The 25,717-nt window shown below is 44.2% G+C and overlaps 1 protein-coding gene across 1 annotated transcript in view; it reads right to left on the minus strand.

Moving 5' to 3' along the window:
• Positions 1-3,224: 3,224 nt before the first annotated feature.
• LOC137643949 (uncharacterized) overlaps positions 3,225-25,717 on the minus strand; it is a 24,501-nt gene continuing 2,008 nt past the window's right edge. Inside the window, exons 2-3 of the mRNA XM_068376734.1 lie at positions 18,097-18,281; positions 3,225-5,634 (exon numbers count right to left, since the gene is read on the minus strand). Coding sequence (XP_068232835.1) covers positions 3,779-5,634; positions 18,097-18,274 — 2,034 coding nt within the window. The 5' untranslated portion in view covers positions 18,275-18,281 and the 3' untranslated portion in view covers positions 3,225-3,778. The remainder of the gene's footprint in view (positions 5,635-18,096; positions 18,282-25,717) is intronic.

A 25,717-nucleotide genomic window follows, 5' to 3' on the forward strand; every position in this document is an offset into this window, starting at 1 on the left:
GGAGGGTTTGTATTTATTGTCAGAACAACCTAATTTTTATAAAAGCTCTCACTTCAAGATAATAGCAATTTGAAATTTCAAGTAAGCTTCATTGGAATAATAGTGTTAAAATCTTGATTTACAGTGTTAAATCAATGTTCTGCTTAGCTGTTGCTCTTCCGTCCTTTTACTGTTGCTTCTCATAACTATATTAAACTGTATGGTACTACATACATACATACATATACCAAGGCACTTCCCCCAATTTTGGGGGGTGGCCGACATCAAACAAATGAAACAGAAAAGGGGACCTCTCCTGTCTACGTTCCTCCCAGCCTGACAAGGGACTCAACCGAGTTCGGCTGGTACTGCTAGGGGTGCCACAGCACACCCTCCCCCGTTATCCACCACAGATGAAGCTTCATAATGCTGAATACCCTACTGCCGCTGCCTCCGCAGTCTTCCAAGGCACCGGAGGAAGCAGCAGAGCCTACCGGAACTGCGACACAATAGCTCGCCATTCATTCCTATTTCTAGCATGCTCTCTTGCCTCTCTCACATCTATCCTCCTATCACCCAGAGCTTCCTTCACTCCATCCATCCACCCAAACCTTGGCCTTCCTCTTGTACTTCTCCCATCAACTCTTGCATTCGTCACCTTATTTAGCGGACAGCCATTTTCCATTCTCTCAACATGGCCAAACCACCTCAACACATTCATATCCCCTCTAGCGGCTAACTCATTTTTTACACCCGTTCTCACCCTCACTACTTCGTTCCTAGCCCTATCTACTCGAGATACACCAGCCATACTCCTTAGACATTTCATCTCAAACACATTCAATTTCTGTCTCTCCGTCACTTTCATTCCCAACAACTCCGATCCATACATCACAGTTGGTACAATCACTTTCTCATACAGAACTCTCTTTACATTCATGCCCAACCCTCTACTTTTTACTACTCCCTTAACTTCCCCCAACACTTTGCATCCTTCATTCACTCTCTGATGTACATCTGCTTCCACTCCACCATTTGCTGCAACAACAGACCCCAAGTACTTCAACTGATCCACCTCCTCAAGCAACTCTCCATTCAACATGACATTCAACCTCGCACCACCCTCCCTTCTCATACATATCATAACCTTACTCTTACGAACATTAACTCTCAACTTATTTCTCTCACACACCCTTCCAAATTCTGTCACAAATCGGCCAAGCTTCTCTTCCGCGTCTGCAACCAGTACAGTATCATCCGCAAACAACAACTGATTAACCTCCCATTCACGGTCATTCTCGTCTACCAGTTTCAATCCTCGTCCAAGCACTCTAGCATTCACCTCTCTCCCCACTCCATCAACATACAAGTTAAACAACCATGGCAACATCACACATCCCTGTCTCAGGCCCACTCTCACCGGAAACCAATCGCTCACTTCATTTCCTACCCTAACACATGCTTTACTACCTTTGTAGAAACTTTTCACTGCTTGCAACAACCTTCCACCAACTCCATATAACCTCATCACATTCCACATTGCTTCCCTATCAACTGTATCATACGCTTTCTCCAGATCCATAAACGCAACATACACCTCCTTACCTTTTGCTAAATATTTCTCGCATATCTACCTAACTGTAAAAATCTGTTTCATACAACCACCTTGTACATCTAAAATTGTATTCTCTGTTTTATCACTGGCATCTCAACACCTGCAACAGCAACTATATCTGCCTCCCTATTATCCTCAACATTCAGTAAACTTTCAAAATATTCCACCCACCTTTTCCTTGCCCCCCTCTCCTTTTAACAACCTTCCATTTCCATCTTTCACTGTCTCTTCAATTCTTGAACCCGCCTTCCTTACTCTCTTCACTTCTTTCCAAAACTTCTTATTTTCTTCATATGAATGACCCAATCCCTGATCCCACCTCAGGTCAGCTGCCCTCTTTGCCTCACCTTGCGCTTTACTTCCACATTTTTCTCTCTCTATTTCATACTTCTCTACACTATTACTCTGCAGCCATTCTTCAAAAGCCTTCTTTTTCTCTTCCACTTTTACCTTCACTCCTTCATTCCACCAATCATGCCCTTCCTCATGCTGCCTCCAACAAACTTCTTGCCACACACATCACTTGTAATCCCCAAAAAATTTTCTTTTACTAACTTCCACTCCTCCTCTAAATTACCCATTTCTCTAGTTTCACTTCGTCATACTTTTTACCCATGGTTTTATTAGCTCTTCAACCCTCACTAGCTCCCTTTTACATCCACCTACTCTATTCCCCACTCTTATGCTACAACTAATTTTCCTTCCACCAAAAAATGATCAGACACCGTTAGCCATACCACAAAACATGTGCTAGTCTTTCAATCTTCCAAACATTCTTTTAGTTATCAACACATAATCCATTAACGCCCTTTCTACCACTCTTATCAATGTATACTTGTTTTAATCTTTCTTTTTGAAAAAGCTAGAACCTATCACCATCTCTTGCTCAACACACATATCTACCCGTCTCTCACCACTCTCATTTTCACCTGGTACACCATACTTCCCAATGACAGCTTCTACCTTTCCAGCGCCCTCTCTAGCATTTAAGTCACCCATGACAACTACATAATTCCTTTTATCCACTAGTTAATTCATTCCAGAACTCACTCCACTCTTCTTCACTTTTCTCATAACCTGGCCCATACGTACTGACCAAAGCCCAACATTCCCTACCCACATTAACCTAGATGATATCTCCTTCCATTCCACTACTTTACCTGTCATCCATTCCCTCGGCAATAAAGCCACACCTTCTCTTGCTCTTCCCCTTTCAATCCCAGACATTTCACCAAACATCACTTCACCTTTCCCTTTTATCTTTGTCTCACACAAAGCCAATATATGCATCCTTCTATTCCTAAACATACTTCCAATCTCACAGATTTTACTCTCTATCGTACTACATCCACGCACATTCAAACACCCCAAAACTAGAGTGCGGGGAGCAGTAACTCTTCCCCCAGCTCCACTTCTTTGATGTCTCACAGGATTATAATACAGGAGAGGGGTTTCCCAGCCCCCTCGTACAGTACTACTTGGCTTTATTTGACTTAAAACATTCCAATTTAATGACTTCTGGTTGTGATGAAGTTACAATTTATGACAAATGTTGATTATTCTGTTTATTTCTATACACAGTAAACTCTTCAAATAATTTCACAAAATATGGTGAAATATAAACAACTACTCAGGATTATTTCTGTATTTAAAAAATCTTACATATAAAATCACATTGAATATTCCCATAATCAAATGAAACTTTCTTTACTATTTACAACTTTAATAACAAAATTTTAAACTTCTTAACAACAAAATCTAGCATTTCTATTGAAATAAACAATTTTATTAAAATCACTTAGGGCACGAAGTATTTTGCCTTGATCATCTTTCCTACAATAATCTATACAGTTATAAATATAAAAAAATTTAAATCCAATTTATACTGATGTTTGCTCAAAGTCATTTTACATAAACAATGAACATTAAAGCATTAAAAGAATTTAAAATATTTGTTGGATAAAAAGATAATGGTCATCTTCAAACCAAACAAAATTATATAAGTTTTATTGTGGCACTTGGGAGTATTCATATCCAACAAAAGACAACATAACTGTGTAAATTGCCAAATACTGGTGTCTTGTATCCTCTGAGAGAGGCTACAACAGGTAATGAATAAAATGAAATATTGCTTTGTGACAGTCATTCACTACCAGACTAGATTACAAACAGGGAACAAAGAAACTAAGAACCGTAAATTTTTTGGTACATTGTTTCCCTATGACTACCTTCCAAAACGGAGGATAAAATAGGCTCTAAAGCTTCAATTCTGTTGTTAAATCGAACTCTGTCACGTGCATATTGCTCCCAAAGACCTCTTCTTGCATTCTTGTAGGCAAATTGCCAAGCAACCATTGGATGTAAACTTGTTTTGCCAAATTGCACACGGCAAGGAGAAGGAGCTTTTATATCTTTTGTTACATCAGACTCCCAACGCCTATTTAATTCATCTAAATTACTATTACAGTACTTATGATTAGTAGTATCACAGATATTTCCAGACTTAATTATATTCATCTCACTGCAACCACTATCCCTAGATGTGGAGTTTGAAGATAATATCTCAGAAGGTGGCTGAAAGACAAGGCCAAAGGTTTCCCAGGAATCATCAAGAATAATACTGGTGCACTCACCGTCCACATTATCCCAATCATCATCAGTCTCTTCCTCAGATTCTTCACTATCTGAATCTAAGCCCAGAATATGAGCAAGAATACTGTTTTGATACTTTGCCTTTGGTGTCTCATCTACATCAGAACTATTTTCTTTACCGTCTTCAGTTACCAAATCATCATTAAATTCTATGTCTACACTTACTCCACTACCTGTACTTGACTCGCTGGTAGTCCGATTGTGACTACTATTCCCACTACTTTCACTCAAACTTCGACTTGATTTCCCATCTTTTGGGGTACTAAATGATAAAGGAGTACTCCTATCTTTTAGTGACACAGATGAAGGTAATGTCAAAGAACAAGAAGAACCACTAAAGCTTACCCTTGACAAAACATCTGCATTTGAATCTGTACTACTCGCACTCTCTGAAAGACTGCAGTCACTCTTAGCTGGACTGCAGTCTTTCAAGTCCTTTAGAAATTTCCTACTGCTCACTTTCTGTATTCTACTTACAGTTCTAAATGGAAGATCTCTCTGCTTACTTTCAATTGAAGTGGGTGCTTTCTCTTTAGGGTATTTCTTATCTTTTGTAAATATTCTTGGAATCGGCTGTTTAACCATATCGCAAGGTGAGATATACGTATCCCCTACAAGGTTAAATCTTTGAGGTGGCTCAGGTGAAATTCTAGCAATACTGGCATAAGTAAGAGTATCTTTAACTTCCTCTTTTCCACTAACAATACTTTTTTGCTTGCTTTCTGTATTATTTGATGAACAAAATTTACCATTTTGAATATTATCTTCTGAAGACTTACCTACTATATTTGACTTTTCCATCCTTTTAGCATTGCTCGGACTAACTTCATTGTTTTCTACAGAAGCATTCCATACCTTTGGTATATCATATTTCAAGATCTCACGAACATCACTGATTTCTTTTTCTGAAATCTCTACAAATCCAACAGATACAGCAGTTGTTTCAATAACCAATGGACTCGATACATTAGATGAAAAGTAAGGGCAGGCAGGATTGGAAGACACAACTTTGTTACTTCTGAAGCTGCTAGGAACCCATTCCTTGGCTTCTGGATTTAGGGGTTGCGAGGATTTCTTTGCTCCAATTTTCTTGATGGGAACAATTTCACTTGGGTAAGATTGATTGTAGATGTGAAATGGATCTTGGTAATAATTATGTGATTCAGGTGTAGCTTCATACCATAAAGATGAATTCTGGATTTGCATAGTATCACTTTGGGGGAAAGGTAAAGGCATTACCATAGGTAATGCTTGGACTGGTCTTGGCTCAAACTGTGGAACCAAATCAGGATTAACCCAAGTTACAGGATTTTCCGAACTCTTCATTGAGTTATACATATTGCGGATAGATGCTAGCCACTGCCCTCCAAATTTACATCCACTTCTACCTGTGGGATAAAAAGAAGTGATGTTAATACTAAAAATAATCATTCCACAAACTTCTTTTACTTAACAATAACATTGCATAATATCTCTTAGTCGAGTTATCAGGTGTCCTTAAGAGTAAGGGTACCCAAAAGACTTTCAACATACAGCATACAACTTGCATCAGTCCTTTGAGCATGCATAAAGGTGAAAAAAGAAAGAAAAATCTCACCCTCAACCATGGGACCACTTTACCACCATTAATCTGCCAAGTACTAAGAGGCAAGTGGAGGAAAGTTTGTAACAAAAACATCACCAGAGACTGTAATCTAGATTAATGGAAGTCATGATATTTAGCTTAACACTACATGTTTGACTATATTGGGGTGGGGAGGGGGGCCTAATGATTCAAAATTATGTTTGACTATATTGGGGCAGGGAGGGGGGCCTAATGATTCCAAATTAAGTATAGAAACTATTTCCTGTTCATTTCCCTGTATCTTACCTTTGAATAATAAGCTAAATTACACACTTCTCGGAGAGGGAAAGTGGTACGTCCAAAACCTACAATACTTTATATCATCCTTAACAGAAATACAGAATATAAAGGAAAAAACATATTGCATGAATCCTCACATATTTACTAAACTCTTCCATATTACATTCAACAGTTTGTGTGTGTGCGTGTCTCTCTCTCTCTCTCTCTCTCTCTCTCTCTCTCTCTCTCTCTCTCTCTCTCTCTCTCTCTCTCTCTCTCAATATTCCTGCATGTTATTCTAGACTAATAAAATGCACAAATTTTACATTTCAGTTCATAATGAAACTTTTGAAACTACTGTATTGTAAAAGACATCTTAACCCATTACTGATTTATCATAAGGCATAATTATACCTTAATTTCACTAAAGAAAGAAAATTGATGAAAAGATTTTGACAAAGGAAATCATCATTTATGGGGAGTTGCTGTGTGGTCCTTCCGGGGACTCTGTGTATAAAAGAGTCCTACAAGTTCAGGCTCTCTTTCAAATTGAAAGTGTTACAGCACCTCCAATGTTCGATTCGTCTACTAACGGATGACACATCACTGACCAAAAACCATTACAGGTATACCTCACCCTAATTGGTTCCAGGAGATGCAACTTAGGTCGAATTTACTAGTCTGAATTTACTTGTAACCAAGCTAAACTGCAAACGCCATTCCCAGTTCTGTATTTTATCTATAAATGACATATGAGTAATATTGGGTTAATATGAATATTTTAAGCTTTTTAAACCAAGTTCAGATAACATAAAAAAAAAAAAATTCTTAGACATCTTTCAGTAAATAAACATTATACAGTACACTGAAACCTTGACATACGATTGCCCTAACATACGAATGTTTTGAGATACAACAGAAAATTTTTTAAAATATATTCTTTGATATACAACGAAATATTTGAGATACGATTTTGCGATGTGATAGTTCTATAGGCGACCGATAGATGGCGTTCGGTCTGTTTGTTTGTTGTTGCTGCATCCTTAACACTTCATTGTGTAGTTCGTTGTATTTCTGCCCATTTTTTGTGTTATTTTGTCTATTTTATTATTTACCATGGGTCCCAAAGCTAAAGACAAAGCAGGTGATAAGAAAAAACCCAAGAAAACGATCTTGAAAATACAATAATGCTTCCAAAACAAAATAGAATATTTAGTGAAACAGAGAAATATGAATGATCTCTCTCTCTCTCTCTCTCTCTCATGATTCAATTTTCCTTACTTTCTCCAATCTTGCACTAGTGTGTGTCACATCGAATGTTATAGCAATAACTTAATTGTTCGACAACTTTAAAAATCGGCCTAGTACTTGCTTCTTCTCTTACTTTTTTTTTTTTGGATGGTTTCATAATTGAGGGGGGTACAAGTTGACTTATAACTGAAGTTAGGAAAAGTATTTTGGATATGGAATGGAAAATCATCTTTAGTAACGGTTTGGAATTATCGTAAATTATCATTCGGTCATTAGCGGCAGTTGTTATTGTTGATTAAACGCCAAAAAAAAAAAAAAAAATTGTTTTCCTGCTTTGCTACGTATGTAGGATTTTATAGATACGGTAAATAATATTTGTAATAACAAATTTACTAAAAGCTTTTAATATTATTTATCACTTTCATCATGCATGTTTAATGCCTTCGTTTGTTTATTACGATCGAAGATGGAGCGTACAGTAAACGAATGGAAGGTTTCCGTTTCAGGCGGCGTCATAAAGAAAAACATTATATAAATGGCATCATTTCATTTATTTGGAAGTCCTAAGAAAAATTAAGTAAAACATTGGTAATAACAAAATTAACATATAATCAATACTTGGTAAGATTGCTGTCGATGCAAAAAGTAGCCTATACACATGTGTAAATGCGTCTGTTTCTTCATTATGATCAGAGATAAACATAAACAAAACACTGGTTGTCATTTTTTATCGTGCTTTTTGGCGTGTTTAGGAAACGCATGATATAAAATCGCCTTTAATATTTGTGCCTGTTTTAGTTTAGGGTACTGTAGTACATGCATTAAATGTTCTGTACATCAAAGGGTAGTTTGTTAACAGTACTACGTAAAGGGAAGGTTTTAAAAGTCTGAGTATACCTGTTAAATAAATACGTAAATATGGTGTCCCAACTTAGCGGATTTTCAGCTATCGCGGCCGGGTTTGGAACCTATCTACCGCGATAAACGAGGGTTCACTGTATTACTTTACGCGTAGCTGAAATGACGAGCCATTAATTTTTAACGAAGGTTAACTACCCACACCGCTAGTAGGGAGGGTAGCTTGCTACCGCTCAACCTCACACACCTGTGATTGAGCTCGCTTTGCTTGGCGGGCAAGTTTGGTTAAATAGGTAAGATTTGTATAGTTTGGAAAAATGAAAATTATCTACGAATTTGTCATTTGTTCCCAACTGGAATACAAACCACGCTATTAAATAGGGGTGACTCACCCATTAGGAAGGGTCTATGTCCTAGCCAATCTGGCTTTTTGGCTTTACTACCTTGAGGCTCCTTATCTGTGTGTGTTAGCACTCAAGGAATAAGGAGTCTCTGCGCCTCGCTACAACCTTGCTACGCAAGGTTAGCGGCCTACGCAAGCTGTGTGTGAAGGTATGTAGAAATGAGACTTGTCCTGGTAAAGTTATTCAGAGTTCTTTACATGGAAAAACTGTGCACCAGGACTTTCCCAATACCACCTCGTCAGGGTATGGGGACGCAACAGTATTAATCTTAACCCTTTTACCCCCAAAGGATGCACTGGTACGTTTCACAAAACCCATCCCTTTACCCCCATGGACGTACCAGTACGTCCTTGCAAAAAAAATGCTATAAAATTTTTTTTTTCATATTTTTGATAATTTTTTTGAGGAAATCCAGGCATTTTCAAAGAGAATGAGACCAACCTAACCTCTCTATAACAAAAATTAAGGCTGTTAGAGCAATTTAAAAAAAAAAAATATACTGTACTGCAAAATGTGCTGGGAAAAAAATAACCCCCTAGGGGTTAAGGGTTGGAAATTTCCAAAGAGCCTGGGGGTAACAGGATGCTGCTTTCCCCAAGAGAGGGGAGAATGAAGAAAAGAATAAGGGCCAGTCAAACCTTTTCATTCATGCAGACTAAAACAGGGTAAAAATGCCTTCAACCTTCTGCTACTTGTCCAATAAGGAGCTTGAGGTTTTAAACCAGCTGTTGTGCAGCCACCACAGGACTGATAGAAAACGTATAGTCTCTCCTGTGGGTCACGTCTTGCAGGTAGTGGGATGTGAACGTGATCTGACGTTTCCACACCCCAGCTTGAAGAACCTGCATCACTGAGTAGTTTCTTTTGAAGGCCAGGGACGTAGCTATGCCCCTGACATCATGAGCTCTGTGGCGACGTGACTGAGGAGGGTCTGGATTCAGTGCATGGCCAATGACCCTGCGAATCCACGCTGAGATGGTGTTCTTGGTGACCCTCCTCTTGGTCCTTCCTGTGCTGACGAATAGTGCAGGCACACGAGGACGGGATGAATGTTGGCGAGCATGTGCGCAGGAGAATCATGGTGAGCGGGCGGGAGTGTTGGCGCGCGTCCATAAAAGAGAGATGGCGCGCGAATGCATCTGTGTGCACACGGGAGAAAGATGGTGAAAGTTGGCGTGCAAGTGAGGGTGGCAACGTGGTTGTCGTTTCACCTACAGACTTGTGCGCTGGAGAGTGATGGCACGTTGGTTGGTGCGCAAGCGATGTAGGGCACACTTGTTGGCATGCAGGAGAGCGCTGGCTCGTAGGCGAGTGTTGGCGCGCGCAGGTGAGCGCCGGCTCGTAGGCGAGTGTTGGCGCGCAGGTGAGCGCTGGCGCGTAGGCGAGTGTTGGTGGGCAGGTGGGCGCGTATGTGCAGGAGCGCAGGAGAGCGCAAGTGCGCTGTGGTGTGCTGCCGCGTAGGCGACCCTGGGCGTGTGCGCGCAGGTGGTCGTGGGCGCGTGGCGCGCAGGAGAGCGCTGATGAGCAGGTAAAAGACGGCACGTAAGCGCATGTTGGGGCACAAGCACGTGAGGCTGTTGCCATCTGTGAGGGCGAGCAGGTTGAGTAGTGCGCCAAAGTGTTTTAGATTGACGAGCTGCTGGTGATCGCTGGTCTGAGCGTGTAGGCGCGTGTTGCGCAGGGCGAGAGTGATGGCGCGCAGTTGCGCACTTTGGAGAAGCTACATTAGGCTCTACAGGCGACAGGAACGGCGATGGAAGGTCGGCAGGTCTGTTGGATGGATGGTCGAACTGTTCTTTGAAAGGACAACCATCCACCGAAGGGGATTGCGAACGACCTGCAGAGAGGTCCAGGACCGAAGTCACAAGACTGGTTGCAGGTGCAGTGATGAATGAATGAAGGTCTGACGGAGGTTCCTCTGCGGGGGACTGCAGTGACGACGTTGAACCAAAGCGGCGTCTCTTCACCGCTGGCGAAGGGAGACCTCTAAGGCGACGGATGCGCCCTCTGGGGGCCGTAAGATCAGCAAGCTGACCGTCAGCAGTCCTCCGAAGAGGAGTCTCTGTAAGTGAACTCCCCCGAGGGAAAGAAACACTAGCAGGAAAGACCGATGATGAACTTAGTTTCCCCTTCGGAGGATGGTCGGGAACAGGGGAAACTAAGTCGGCAGCTACAGTTGTAGAGTTTGGAGTGGCAGAGGAGATGGATGACACCGCATGGGACAACTCTGACACAACAACGTTGACAAGAGTCAGGGAATCTACCTCTGATGGCGACGATGATTGCTTAACAGAAGCACCCAAGCAGATAAACTGTAGCAGGGCCTCCTTGGAGGGCGAACCCGTGAGCCCCAAGGAGAACCAAATCTGAAAAATAGAAGTTAGTGACAAGGCCTCCTTGGAAGGCGAACCCGTGAGCCCCAAGGAGGACCAAATCTGAAAAATGGAAGTTAGTGACAAGGCCTCACCCGGGGGGAGAGGTGGTGCTGCTTCGCTAGGGGAAGCAACCTCATCTCTCGAGACCCGGGGCTGGTCGGAAATAACTTGGTCTACGCTACTATTCGACGGTCTCTTGTAAGAGACCGACCGAGTAGGAGCTTCGCAGGAGGGTTGGGCGACGGAAGAAGAGGCCTTGGGTTTTTCTTTCTTCAAAGCAACCTTCGAAGGAGAAATATCCCGCTTGGACTTCCTCTTCCGCAGTCGCAAAAACCTCTCCCACTGGGAGGAAGACCAATTCCTACACTCACTACACTTGTTGACACTATCACACCGTTGACCTCTGCAAGAAGGACAGAGGGCGTGAGGATGTCTCGAACACCGACATAAATGTTCTACAAGGGCGGCTGGAGAGTCCAGGCCAGGTGCGCATGGTCGTATAAGTCAACTTCACACACAATAAGAGAAAAAGAGAAAACAAAATGGCGTTAATGGCTGCCAAGAGTCAGCGAGGATGAAGAGTGGCAACGACCATTCACCATCCGAGCTGAAAGCAAAGTGAGCTCAATCATGAAAAGTAAAAGAAAATGATTATTAAAGTTTTCTGGTTAAGTTCCCCGAGCATAGAAGAAAATGTCGGCTCTGAACCTCAGTTGAAATCAAGAGACTGGGGGACAGTACTTCCCCGTTACCGACTGGTAACAACCGGTACGGTTGCTGACATGACATCTCTTTAAAAGTTTTTACAGCCGTGTTCCAGCTGGCACTGTTATCTTCTACTATGTATAGAGGGAAGGTTTGCATTTGTGTTGGAACTATTACATATTCAAGCCTAGCTGAGAACATGTAAATATCATCAGCTAATTCAAGATATAGCTTTCAAGGATATGCTTGCATATAAATAAAATATGATATTTTCATTATAAAATAAAATTTTTGAACATACTTACCCGTTGTATATATATAGCTAACGTCTGACGTACGGCAGAGAGCTAGGTGTACTACTAGCGCCACCACTCGCCAGGATACTGGAACCATTCCACAAGTCCTCAGGTCTTCTCTGCCCATGGGTCTCTAGAGGGGCCGGAAGGGAGGGAGTTTAATTATATATATCCACCGGGTAAGTACGTTAAAAAATTTGTTTTATAATGAAAATATCATTTTCAAACATTAGACTTAGCCGGTGGATATATATACTGTATAGCTGATTGACACCCTTGGTGGAGGGTAAGAGACCAGCAGTAAACAAACATAACATAAGGCTTCGTACCTGATAAGGAAGCTGACTTTTATGATTCTCTGCCTCATTAGTCCGCTATCCTCATGAAGCCCAGCGATCCACTCGGGGCTGAAAAACCTCTAGGAGCAGTCATATCTGGGGTGAACACCCCTATGACAGGACCTCAACCAATACCATTGATCTGGGCGCTCTCATGAAACAAGTTTTACCACCCACTAAAATCAAAAGATTGCACAAGGCTGTCCTAGTCTCCACATACAACCAACAAGACAATAGTTTCAAGAGAAGAAAAAAGGTAATAGGATTGGGGGAATGTAGTGGTAGAACCTTCACCCACTACTGCACTCGCTGCTACGAATGGTCCCAAAGTGTAGCAGTCCTCGTAAAGAGTCTGGACATTCTTTAAATAATGTGAAGCGAACACAGATTTACTCCTCCAAAAAGTTGCATCCATAATGCTTCGTAGGGATCGATTTTGCTTGAAAGCCACTGAAGTTGCCACAGCTCTGACTTCATGTGTTTTTACTTTCAGCAATCTAAGGTCAGCCTCACCGCAGGGAGCGTGAGCCCCTCTAATCAAGAACCTGACAAAATACGATAAAGCGTTCTTTGACATCGGTGAGGAGGGCTTCTTGACCGAACACCATAAGGCTTCAGACTCGCCTCGTAAATTCTTGGTTCTGTCTAGGTAAAATTTAAGAGCTCTCACAGGGCACAGGACCTTCTCTATCTCGTCACCAACCACATCTAACAGGTTGGGAATCTCAAAAGATTTCGGCCATGGATAGGAAGGACGCTCATTCTTGGCTAAGAAACCAAGTTGCAAGGAGCATACTGCCTTTCCAGTACAGAAGCCAATGTTCTTACTGAAGGCATGAACCTCTAACTCTCTTCGCAGTCGCTAGACTCACTAGAAAAAGTGCCTTTAAGGCGAGATCTTTAAAAGAGGCTAAGTGTAAACGTTCAAATTTCTCAGACATAAGAAATTTCAGGACATCCAGATTCCAAGCTGGTGTCAATATCCGATGCTCCTTAGAAGTGTCGAAGGACTTGAAGATCTTTATTGTTCGAGAGGTCTAGGTTTCTGTGCCTGAAAACCACAGCCAACATGCTCCTGTAACCTTTAATGGTAGAGGAGGAAAAGTTACGTTCACTCCTAAGGTGTAGCAGAAAGTCAGCTATTTGGGGTATAGAGGTATCAGACGAGGAAATTGAGGTGGCTTTGCACCAATCTCGAAACACCTCCCATTTGGACTGGTAGATCCTGAGGGTAGAGGATCTCCTTGCTCTGGCAATCGCTCTAGCTGCCTCCTTCAAAAAGCCTCGAGCTCTAGAGTGTGTCTCAATAATCTGAAGGCAGTTAGATGAAGAGTGTGGAGGTTTTGATGGAATATTTTCATGTGCAGTTGCTGGAGCAGATCTAACCTCACTGGCAGGCTTCTTGGTATGTCCACCATCCATTGATGTACCTCGGTGTACCATTCTCTTGATGGCCAGAGGGGAGCAACCAATGTCAACTTGGTCCCTTCGTAAGAGGCGGACTTTTGTAGGACTTTGTAAAGGATTTTGAAGGGGGGGAACGCATACACTTCCAGGTGAGACCAGTCCAGCAAGAACGCGTCGATGTGGACCGCCTCTAGATCTGGAACTGGAGAGCAGTATGTTGGAAGCCTCTTCATTCTTGAAGTTGCGAATAGGTCTATGGACGGACGTCCCCATATCCGCCATAGTTTCTCGCAAACCTCCTGATGCAGAGCATTCTAGTTTGCCTAGTGTTGCTCCCCACCCAGAGTCCGAGGCATCTGAGCACAACACATGGTCTGGGTTCTTGTGTGCTAGAGAGAGGCCCTCCTGAAGTCTGAGATTGTCGTCCCACCATTTCAGGCAACTCTTGACCGTCTCTGGAAGCGGAATGGTCACTGCTTCTAAGCCCTTCTCCTTGTCCCAATGCTGGTTGAGGTGAAACTGGAGAGGGCGAAGATTGAGTCTCCCTAAGGAAACAAACTGCTCCAGTGACGAGTGCTCCCAGCAGACTCATCCACTTCCTTACAGAACAAAGGCTCTTCCTTCGGTAAAGACAAATCTTTATGAGAGCTTGTTCTAGTCTTGTGGGCGATGGAAAAGCCCGAAAAACTAGACTCCGTATCTCCATCCTCAAATAGAGAATTGTTTGAGATGGGGTCAGTTGAGACTTTTCCTCGTTGACTATGAGACCAAACTCCTTCGTTAGGGCCAAAGTCAATCTGAGATCCTTCAGACAGGGATCGAAGGACGACGCCCTGAGTAACCAGTCGTCTAGGTATAGGGAGGCTCTGATACCTGTCGAATGCAGGAAGCTAGACACGTTTCGCATGAGTTTCGTAAACACAAGAGGGGCGGTGCTGAGACCGAAGCACAAAGCTCGAAATTGGAAGACTTCCTTCCCGTATACGAACCTTAGATAGTGTTGGAAGGTCGGATGAATCGGATATGGAAGTATGCGTCTTGGAGGTCTAGAGAGACCATCCAGTCGCCTTCCCTTACTGCTGCTAGCACAGACTTGGAAGTCTCCATTGTGAACTTTGATTTCAGAATGAAGGCATTGAGCGCGCTCACATCCAGCACTGGTCTCCAACCCCCTGAGCGCGCTCACATCCAGCACTGGTCTCCAACCCCCTGAGTTCTTTGGAACTAGGAAGAGGCAGTTGTAAAAGCCTGGAGACTAGTGGTTTTGCACCTTCTCCACAGGCCCCCTTTTTTAACAAAAGGGACACCTGTAGGCGCAAAGCTTGCCTTCTTGCGTCCTCCCGGTATCTGGGAGAGAGATCTATTGGCTCTTGGACTAGAGGGGGTTTCTTTACAAAGGGTATTTTGTACCCCTCCTTCAACAAGAGGACGGACCACTGATCTGCTCCTCTTCTCTCCCAAGCCTGCCAGAAGTTCTTCAATCTGGCCCCTACTGCTGTCTGAAGTTGAGGGCAGTCAGACTCTGCCACAACCTGATCTAGCTCCCCTCCTTTTACCTCGTCTTCCATCAGAACGAGAGTTGCCTCTGTTGGAGGCTCTACCACGAAGGGGAGGAATGAACCTCGATGCAGGGGTGTCCACCATCGGTCTGCTGCCTGAAAACGACGAAGGCAGCACCTTGCGAGTCGTTTTAGATACCAGGTCATGGGTGTCCTTCAAAGCTAGCGATGAAGCCATTTCCCTCACAAGCTCTTGGGGGAAAAGCGAACGAGAAAACGGTGCAAACAGAAGATCCGACTTCTGGCAAGGAGTAACTCCCGTAGCCAGGAAGGAGCACAACGTCTCTCTCTTCTTAAGGACACCCACCGTAAAAAGAGCAGCAAGCTCATTAGATCCATCCCTTACGGCTTTGTCCATGCAGGACATATTCTGAACCACAGACTCATTAATACTAAAAACAGACACTTTCTTACTCAAGGCTCCCAATGCCCAATCTAGAAAGTTGAACACTTCAAAGGCAAGGAAGACGCCCTTGAGCAGATGGTCAAGTTCCGAAGTGGTCCAAAAAATCTTCGCGTGTCTCATGGCCAGACGACGAGGAGAGTCTACCAGGCTTGAGAGTCCCCCTGGGCAGAGGCAGGTACTCCCAAGCCGAGAACTTCACCTGTCTCATACCAGATGCTCAAACGAGAAGCAAGCTTAGCTGGGGGGAAGGCAAAGGCTGACTTGCCAAGACTCCTTTTGGACTGCTACCAGTCTCCCATCAAAAGCAAAGCTCTCTTAGACGACCGAGAAAGCACCAATTTAGTAAACAGGGGAGCTTGTGTAGACGTCCCCAAAGTGAACTCTGAAGGAGAAGAGCGTGGTGTAACAGGCACAAAATGTGAAGGAAAAACTTTCTTAAAAACAGTCATAATCTTTTAAAAATCTAAAGATTGTTGCGAGGATCTAGGTTCCTCTTCCTCTGACAAGGTATCCAAAGGCACAGCTGTGGAAAGGGGGCCATCCACTTTCTCCTCAGAAAAAACTTCATCCGGAAGTTCGACGTGCTTGCGAGGCGGAGAATCAACAAAGTGTCGGGAACTGTGTGGAACAGCTTGCATCAGCCTGACGATGGGTAGCAAGAAGAGAAGGAAGATCGACTTCACGTCGGGGCTGCATCGACAGACGTTCAACATCACGTTGAACCTGACGCTCGGTGTCACGTTTGGCAGCATGCTGAATACTGGGGGTCATGTCAGCGTGACGTGACACTTCACACTTGGAAGCATGGTGAGAAGGGTCACGCTTATTAGAACCGTGACGCTTCGCAAGCGAGAGTCCCTGTCGTTCATGGGCTGGACGGTAAGACTGCATGAATGAGGAAAGTCTCATCTGCATGTCCTTGCAGCATGCTAAAATTAGGGTCAGTCACAAGTGTGTCAGAGCGTGACTTCGGTAACGTCCGTTCCGCAACGTCATTGATGACAATGGGAGCAACAGCACTCACGTCACGTCTGGAACGTCCAGATGAAACCACAGAACCGTGACCCTGCAAAGGGGTCTCCGGAGCAACCATACCAGACGTTTAAGGGGACGTTTGACAGGTGTACCTTCATCCGATGAAGGCAGACGTTCTGGACTGCTCCAATGACTGCAGCCAGGACGTTGACTTTGATCTGAAGGGATCAATTTCCTCTTGAGAGGTCTGGAATCCTGACGCCAGATTTTTCTACTGACATTAACGTCATCAGAGGATGAGGAGAACTTAGCCTCACCTCTCCCATGATAAGGGCGATCGTTACGTGCAACGCCAACCGCAACTCGTGAGGGGACGTCTGTTCGTGGGTTAAAACCTATCGTTCACTTTCGTCGTTTGACATTCCTTCTCCCAGGGGTTGGGGAGCTTGAAAGCGGTCTCTGACTGGGTGAACGACAAGTACGAACAGACGTACCCTCCGCAACACTGAACACATTCTTCGAACTTTTATCACTAACACTGGTACTTTTCAACAATTTAACGTCGGACATTAGCTGGTTCCTGTCCGTAGCAAGCGACTCGACCTTGGCACCAAGGGCATGAATCACCTTCATCATGTCCATCAGTGAAGGCTCGTTAATGTTAGTAGGAAGGAATAGGTACAGGTACATGGGGAAAGGAAAATTCTCTAGTGAGAAGAGCTTCTTCTAACCCTATCTCTCTCTATCTTACGAGTGTACTTCTCATATTCAAGCCACTCGGTATCAGATAAAATAACACACTTATCACATCGATCCCCTAACTGACATATTTTACCTCTACATTTGTTACAATTAGTGGGGATCGATCGAGGCCTTAGGAAGGCGGGTCTTACAGCCTTTCACACATTTCCTATACATAGGGGAAGGGTCGGCCATTTTGGAATATCCAGAGAGAGATCAAACAAGCAAGGGTCAAAAATAGTCAAATCAAAAAGAGTTTCAAGAAAAGTCGTAAGAAAATCCAACCAAGCGAATGCCATTAACCAAAAAACAAGTACTTTACCAAAGCTGTAGAAAACAGGAGGTTATGCGCGAGCATGAAAGTTTCAATGTTGTCGCCACAGCGGCAGAGAAGAACTGAGGACTTGTGGAATGGTTCCAGTATCCTGGCGAGTGGTGGCGCTAGTAGTACACCTAGCTTCCCAATCTACGATTGCCCGCGAGTTTTGAATTTTCTGCCGTACGTCAGAGACGTTAGCTATATACAGTATATATCCTCCGGCTAAGTCTAATGTTTAAAAATATTCTTAATATACAGTAATTTCCAAAACTTATTCAAAGCATCGTATAATTATAATCAATAATTAAAGGACGCCTGTTTTTATTTGTGTAGGAACTTGATTGATATTGTACTTATACTAAACCATACTTACTCAAAGACGAATTAGTCTTTCCTGGTGGGCTTTTCACTGCTGTGTCAAGTACTGGTGGATGACAGTTCATGTCTAGGGTTACTTGATGGCCAGCTGAAGGCCTTATGCCTATCCCTGTTACATATCCATTGTGGCCACAGTTGTTCACTGGGAATGCTGACATTCTGATGTCCATCATGTATTTCCTACAAAAAAAAAAAAAAAATGGTCTCTGGTAAGTGTCATTAACTTTCAACTTGTCAAACATTCAAAACTAGACTAAATCTGAGAATCCAAAAATAATTTTATAAATTTATTCTTAAAAGATTCTTGGATAAATTTTGTTTTGATAATTTCAATGTTCCTATTATTACATTTTGGCAGAAACATCATATCACATCTTTTAAAGAAGGCTGCAGGCAAAAAAAAAAAAAATTAAAAAATCTCACAACTACACAAACTATGGCCTAGATTGTTCATTGCCTAAAAGGAATCCACTCAGTTGTAAAATATTTCAGGTGGAGATGGGTACAGGTTAACCTGCCACCATGCAATAATAAGCTATCAAACTTGACAGAATTGTGAGCTAAAAGAGAGGAAAGCATTCAGTAATAAACTAATCTATGATGTATTGTAGTTCCAAATTGGAGTCGAGTGTCACACTGGTGAATACCGTACCTCTCTACAACGGGTAATGTGAAAAAATAGTCAAGTGTAAAATCTACATGCACACTGAAAACTTGTGAATGGTGCCTCTTTCTTGAATAAACATTAGAAAATTAAGGGGCAGGACTCAGTCCCATCAAAACAATGCTATTTTGGAGTCATTTATAGCTTAATCTATTTTTTTGTTTCCCACCTGATTTTCATCATTTAAAACCCTTTTAAAAGATAATTTCCTTAATGAAAATATCAAAAACCACTTTTCTTTTCAATCATCATTTCTTTACATATATTTTGTTCCAAAATTATTAGCAATGATAGTACAAGATTGGCATTTTCCATATACTGCATAGTATAAGTTAATTATATCTTTCCATACGATTTTATGAATTTCAAGAACATAAGATTTTGTATCTTTTTCAAGTTTGAATAGAAAAAATTGGACAATAAACAAAAAAGTTGTTTAAATTTTCTTTGAAAATTTCATGTTTTGAGAAATTGTCAAATATGTTTTTCAGAAATTGTCCGATTAACTTTATTATGGGGCAGTACAGTACGGGTTTTTAGCAGCAATTATACCTCACCTCTGGGGATCATAAGCACATAATCATCATATGTCAAGGTTATTTACTAAGCAGTGATGAGCCCCTTCCCTCAAATCTAGAAATATGACAAATTCGGAGATAATTTGTATTTTTCCTAACCATACAAACCTTAGCTATTTACATGGGGTATTACTTTCGGCGTAGCTGAATGACGAGCCATTAGATTTTTAACGAGGGTTAACTACCCCCCCCTATAGTTAGTGAGGGGGTAGGGGAGGGGTAGCTAGCCAACCCTCCCCCCCCACACCAGTGAACTGATTCACTTCGCTTAGAGGTAGGACTTCACGGGGGACAGGGCTAGCGGGCAAGTATGTGTAAATAGCTAAGGTTTGTATGGTTAGGAAAAATACAAATTATCTCCGAATTTTTCATTTGTTCCGTAACCGAAATACAAACCCCGCTATTTACATGGGGTGACTTAACCCTTAGGTAGGGTGGTAAGTCACAGCCTTACTGGCTTTGGCTTTGCCCGGGGACTCAGGATCCGAGTGTGTAGCACTCGAGATAAGGAGTCCCTGCACCTCACAAGTTTACGTGCGGCCTACATAAGCTTGTTTGTGAAGGAAAGAAGTGTGACTCGTCCTAGGAAGTTGACTTGAAGTCCTTTAGATAGAATTCTAGGCTAGGACGTTCCCAATACCACCTCGTCAGGGTATGGGGGACGCGACAGTATTATTTAATACTAGGAACACAAGGAAGCATGGTTTACCTGCAGTGGTTTGAGGTCAGCTGTGCAGAGAACCCAGGATGCTGCTTTCCCCAAGAGAGGGGAGGATGAAGAAAAGAGTAAGGGCCAGACATACTTTTTCATTCATGCAGACTAAAACCGGGTAACAATGCCCTCAACCTTCTGCTACTTGTCCATTAAGGAGCCTGAGGTTAGACCAGCTGTTGTGCAGCCACCACAGGGCCAATAGAGAACGTATCGAGCCTCCTGTGGGTCACGTCCTGCAGGTAGTGGGCTGTGAAGGTCGTTTGACACTTCCAGACCCAGCTTGTAGAACCTGCGTCACTGAGAAATTTCACTTGAATGCCAGGGACGTAGCGATGCCTCTGACATCGTGTGCTCTAGGGCGACGTGACGGAGGAGGGTCTGGATTCAGGGAATGGTGGATGATCCTGTGAATCCAAGCTGAGATGGTGTATCTTAGTGACCCTGCTCTTCGTCCTTCCTGTGCTCACAAAACAGGGCTTGCACTTGAGGACGAACTACAGCTGTTCTCTCAAGATAGAGCCTCAGACTCCTTACTGGGCACAGTAGGAGATGGTCTGAGTCATCTGTTACAGAACGGAGACTCAAAATCCTGAAGGAGTCGAACCGTGGGTCCGGAACGCCAGGATTTTGAGTCTTAGCAACAAACTCAGGGACGAACCCGAACGTTACCTCCCCCATCCCCTTGAATGGGCGACGTCGTACGAGAGACCATGAAGTTCACTGACTCGCTTGGCTGAGGCCAGAGCGAGCAGGAACACCGTCTTCCAAGTCAGGTGACGATCAGAAGCCTGGCATAATGGTTCAAACAAGGTCTCTTAAGAGACCTGAGGACACGAACCACGTTCCATGGAGGAGGTCTCACTTCCGACAGAGGCCAGGTAAGCTCGTAGCTTCGTATGAGTAGAGAAAGTTCCAGCGAGTAGGAAATGTCCATTCCTTTCAGCCTGAAGGCCAGGCTTAAGGCTGAGCGATAGCCTTTCACCGCCTAGACCGAAAGGCGCATTTCTTCCCGCAAATACACAAGAAACTCCGCTATTACTGGAATAGTGGCATCGAGGGGAGAGATACCCCTTCCACGATACCAACCACATAAGACTCTCCACTTCGCCTGGTAGACCCCTGCAGATGACTTTCACAGGTGTCGAGACATCCTCTCCGCAACTTGTTGCGAAAAGCCTCTCTCTGTGAGGAGATGCTGGATAGTCTCCAGGCGTGAAGCCGAAGCAATGCTACGGCTTTGTGGAAGATATTGCAGTGTGGTTGCTCGAGTAGCTCGTGTCGTGGAGGAAGCTTTCTCGGGAGTTCCGTCAGGAGCTGCAGAAGGTCCGGGAACCACTCTGCATGATGCCATAGCGGAGCTATTAAGGTCATTGACAGGTTGACCGATAGTCTGGTCTTGTTGAGCACCCTTCTCATCAGACAGAACGGTGGGAAGGCGTAAACGTCGATGTTGTCCCACCGTTGTTGGAAGGCATCTTGCCAACGTGCCTTGGGGTCCGGGACTGGGGAACAGTACAGCGGAAGCTTGAAGTTCAAGGCTGTCGTGAACAGATCCACCGTCGGGGAACCCCACAAAGTCAGGACTTTGCTGGCTACTAGAGGATCCAAAGACCACTCGGTACTCATTATCTGCGATGCTCTGCTCAGACTGTCAGCGAGCACATTCCTCTTGCCCGGAATGAAGCGAGCCGATAGTGGAATCGAGTGGACTTCGGTTCATCTCGGTATCTCTATTGCAAGATGGGATAGCTGTTGTGAAAAGGTACCTCCCTGTTTGTTGATGTAAGCCACAACCGCGGTGTTGTCGCTCATCATCACCACGGAGTGACCCGCCAGGATCCGTTTGAACTGTTGAAGGGCCAGAAAAATGGCCTTCATTTCTAGCAGATTTATGTGGAGGCACTTTTCTGATTCTGACCATAGGCCTGAGATCCTGTGGTTCAGAACGTGGGGCCCCCACCCTTCTTTTGAAGCGTCCGAGAACAGCATCAAATCCGGGGGGAGGACGAGAAGATCCACTCCCTTTCGAAGGCTTCCGTCCGTTCCGCAGGATCCATAGGGACCAGAATGTCCGGGGAATCGTGACCTCGATTCCACCGGGACTTCGAGCCGCCATTGCAGGGATCTCATCCTGAGGCGGCCGCTTAGAATCAGACGGGCCAAGGAGGAAAGGCGACCTAGGAGACGTAACCACGATTGGGCTGGAAGCTCTTCTCGTCTGAGGAAAGGATCTGCGACCCTCCTCAGCCTTGCTATCCTGTCGTCTGATGGAAAAGCTTTGTGGAGATTGGTGTCCAATATCATGCCTAGATATACCAGTCGTTGAGATGGAAGCAGAGAAGACTTCTCGAGATTTACCACGATCCCTATATCTCGGCAAAGTCCCAGAAGCTTGTCTCGGTGTCGAAGAAGGGTCGACTCCGAGTCTGCCAGGATCAGACAGTCATCCAGATAGCGGAGGAGACAGATGCCGATCCTGTGTGCCCACAAAGATATCAGGGTGAACACTCTGGTGAATACCTGGGGTGCTGTGGAGAGACCGAAAAACAGCACCTTGAACTGGTAGATCTTGTTGTCTAGGCTGAATCTCAAGTACTTCCTGGAAGACGGATGGATTGGGATCTGGAAGTACGCGTCCTTCAAATCCAGTGTACACATGAAGTTTGTGGTCTCACTGCAAGTCTGACCGTGTCTGCTGTCTCCATGCTGAACGGAGTTTGTTTGACAAACTTGTTCAGGGCTGAGAGGTCGACGACGGGTCTCCAGCCTCCAGACGCCTTCTTTACAAGAAACAGTCGACTGAAGAAGCCTGGGGAGCCGTCGACGACCTCCTGGAGAGCATCCTTCTTGAGCATGGTCTCGAGTTCTGCCCAAAGAGCTAGCCCCTTTACCGATCCCATGGCATAGGAGCTCAACAACACTGGATTCGCTGTAAGGGGAGGAAGAGATGTTATGAACGGGACGCGATATCCCAGACTGATCACGGAGATTGTCCAGGAATCGGCCCAGAGTTGCTGCCACCTGAATGCGCAACTTTGCAGGCATCCCCCCACTGGTGGACATGCAGGGGGATTGCCAATCCTAGCGTTTGCGGCCTCGGCCGCTCCCTCTAGGATTCTTGCCTCCCCTGGCGCGTAGGAGAGAGCGCGCAAGAGTGTTGACTGGTGCGCGTGTGGGCAGGATCTGGCGCGCAGAAGAGCATTGGTGCGCGCACAAGACAGTGATGGCGCGTAAAAGATCGCTAGCGCAAAGGAGTGTGCTGGTGCGCAGGAGAGGGCTGTAGCTGTCATATAGGCGAGCAGGAGACTGAAGTTGCCCACGCTGAGGTTTCGGTGGGCTCTGTTGCGCCAATGACTCCAGGACTAGCAGCACCCTCATCGGAAGAAGGTCCAGGAATAGGCGAAGGTCGAGGGCCAAGAGACGACTGAAGCGGAGACTCCTTTGCAGGGGACAGCTGCAATGACGAGGCGCCTTTTCACCGATGGTGAAGGACGGCCTCTAAAGGGAAGCAGCGGGCAAGCTCTGTGACGGAGACGCCGTCTAGGAGCCGTTGGATCAGCAAGCTGACCATGAGCAGCAGCAGTCCTCCGAAGAGGAGTCTCTGAGTGAATTCCCCCGAGGGTGAGACACTAGCAGGAGAGACAGACGTAACACTAAGTTTCCCCCTCGAAGGATGATCAGGAATGGGGGAAACTAAGTCATCAGCAACAGCTGGAGAGTCTAGAGGGGCAGGGGCGTCGGCAGAGACAACAGAAGACACCTCTGACACCACGACGTCGACAAATGCAAGAGGATCTACCTCCGAAGACGACAACGGATACAAACTTGCACCCTGGAGGATGAGCTGCAGCAAGGAGTCCTTGGAAGGTGGACCCGGAAGCCCCAAGGACTTCTATACCTGTAACACAGACAAGGCCTCACCCGGGAGGAGAGGTGGGGCAGCTTCACTAGGGGAAGCAACACCATTTCTCGAGGACCAGGGTTGGCCGAAATTAAATGGGTCTACGCTACTACTCGACGGTCTCTGGGAAGAGGCCGAACGTGTAGGAGCTTGAGAGGAAGGTCGGGAGACGGAAGAAGAGGCCTTGGTTTTTCCCCCTTCGAAGGAACCTTTGAACGAGAAATATCCCGCATAGACATCATCTTCCGTCATCGCCCAAATCTCTCCCACTGGGAGGCAGACCACTCCCGACACTCACTACACTGGTTGTTGCTATCACACCACTGACCTCTGCAGTTGGGACAAAGGGCATGGCGATCGGTCTCCACCGCTGACGTACAGGTTCCACAGGGCCGGCCATGGAGTCCAGGCCGGCCATGGAGTCCAGGCCGGTGCGCATGTTCGCCGACGTCAACACATACATACACTAACACAAAGAAAAAGAAAAATAATTAATGGCTGTCCAAATAACGGCGAAGGATGAGGAATGGTAACGACTGTATATCATCTGAGCTACTCCCCCTACCCCCGCTAACTAGCGGTATGGGTAGTTAACCCTCGCTAAATTTTATTAGCTAGTCATTTCAGCTACGCAGAAAGTAATACCCCTGAATAAATAGCGTAGGTTTGTATTCCAGTTACAGAACAAAGATTTTTTAGGTACATTTTTTTCTCCACTAATATGACACCAATTGTTTTGAAAATCATACCATCAAAACTTCTTTATAAATCAAATAATTCTGTGAGACAGCTTTTCTATTTTCTTTTTCTTATGAATTTTTTCTTAATTTTTTTCATCTAAACGTAAAATATTCATGAAAAAAAGAGAAAAAGGAAAATCAAAATTCTGGTGTTTTTATTCTTCTTTTCAATATCTTTCTTTCTAAAACTGAACAATAAGAATAAGCATGTTTATGAGATATGAGCTCCCAAAGATTTGCAACAAATTTTCGCTTCTTTTCTTAATGAAGTCAAGATAACATTATCATGATAACCAGTGAAAAAAAACTATATATATACAAATATAAACACAAAGACTATTCTGTCATCCTCATTTAAAGACTGCTATATCTTCATTATTTGCAAAAAAAATAATTGGCTGAAACTTCTGGAGATCATGTATGATATATTTCTGCATACGTGGAGGCAATTAAACTACTTTCAATTTTGGAATTGGTATGTCAAAACACCATGGCGGATGGTCCCCTTAAACAAAGAGACATGCCTGAAAAAAAATTTGAAGCTTTTGTATATCAGCGGCTAGTTCCTCCCATTTGGATTAAAAATTGACATCAACCAACCTAAATTTTCCCCCCTAACCTAACCTACAGGCCGTGTCCTTATCTAACGGGGTCTAATGTCCCTGCGACCCCCCTTCCACTGCCGTATTCTAAGTTAGTCGTAATCATACATACAGGTGGCCGCTATCATACATACACTACAAAAAATTATGGCGTGAAGGCAGTCGGGAAGCAGAACACCAAGTTAAGACTTATTCTTAGGGTGGGTTAAGGATATGGTGGGGAGGCAATAGGTCCCACCCAGTGGGTATGTAGGTACCGGTAAGGATAAATCTGCTAGGTTGGGTTAAATGGGGAACTTATGGTTAAATTATTATTAATAGCAGGAGAGTGGGGAATTTTAAGTCAGGTGTTATTGTGTTTGTTTCCATTTTTAAAGGCGATTAGTTATAACTTCTTGAATTCTAAAATGTCTGAA

Source organism: Palaemon carinicauda, chromosome 7 (assembly GCF_036898095.1).
Source record: "Palaemon carinicauda isolate YSFRI2023 chromosome 7, ASM3689809v2, whole genome shotgun sequence".
Lineage (NCBI taxonomy): Eukaryota > Metazoa > Arthropoda > Malacostraca > Decapoda > Palaemonidae > Palaemon > Palaemon carinicauda.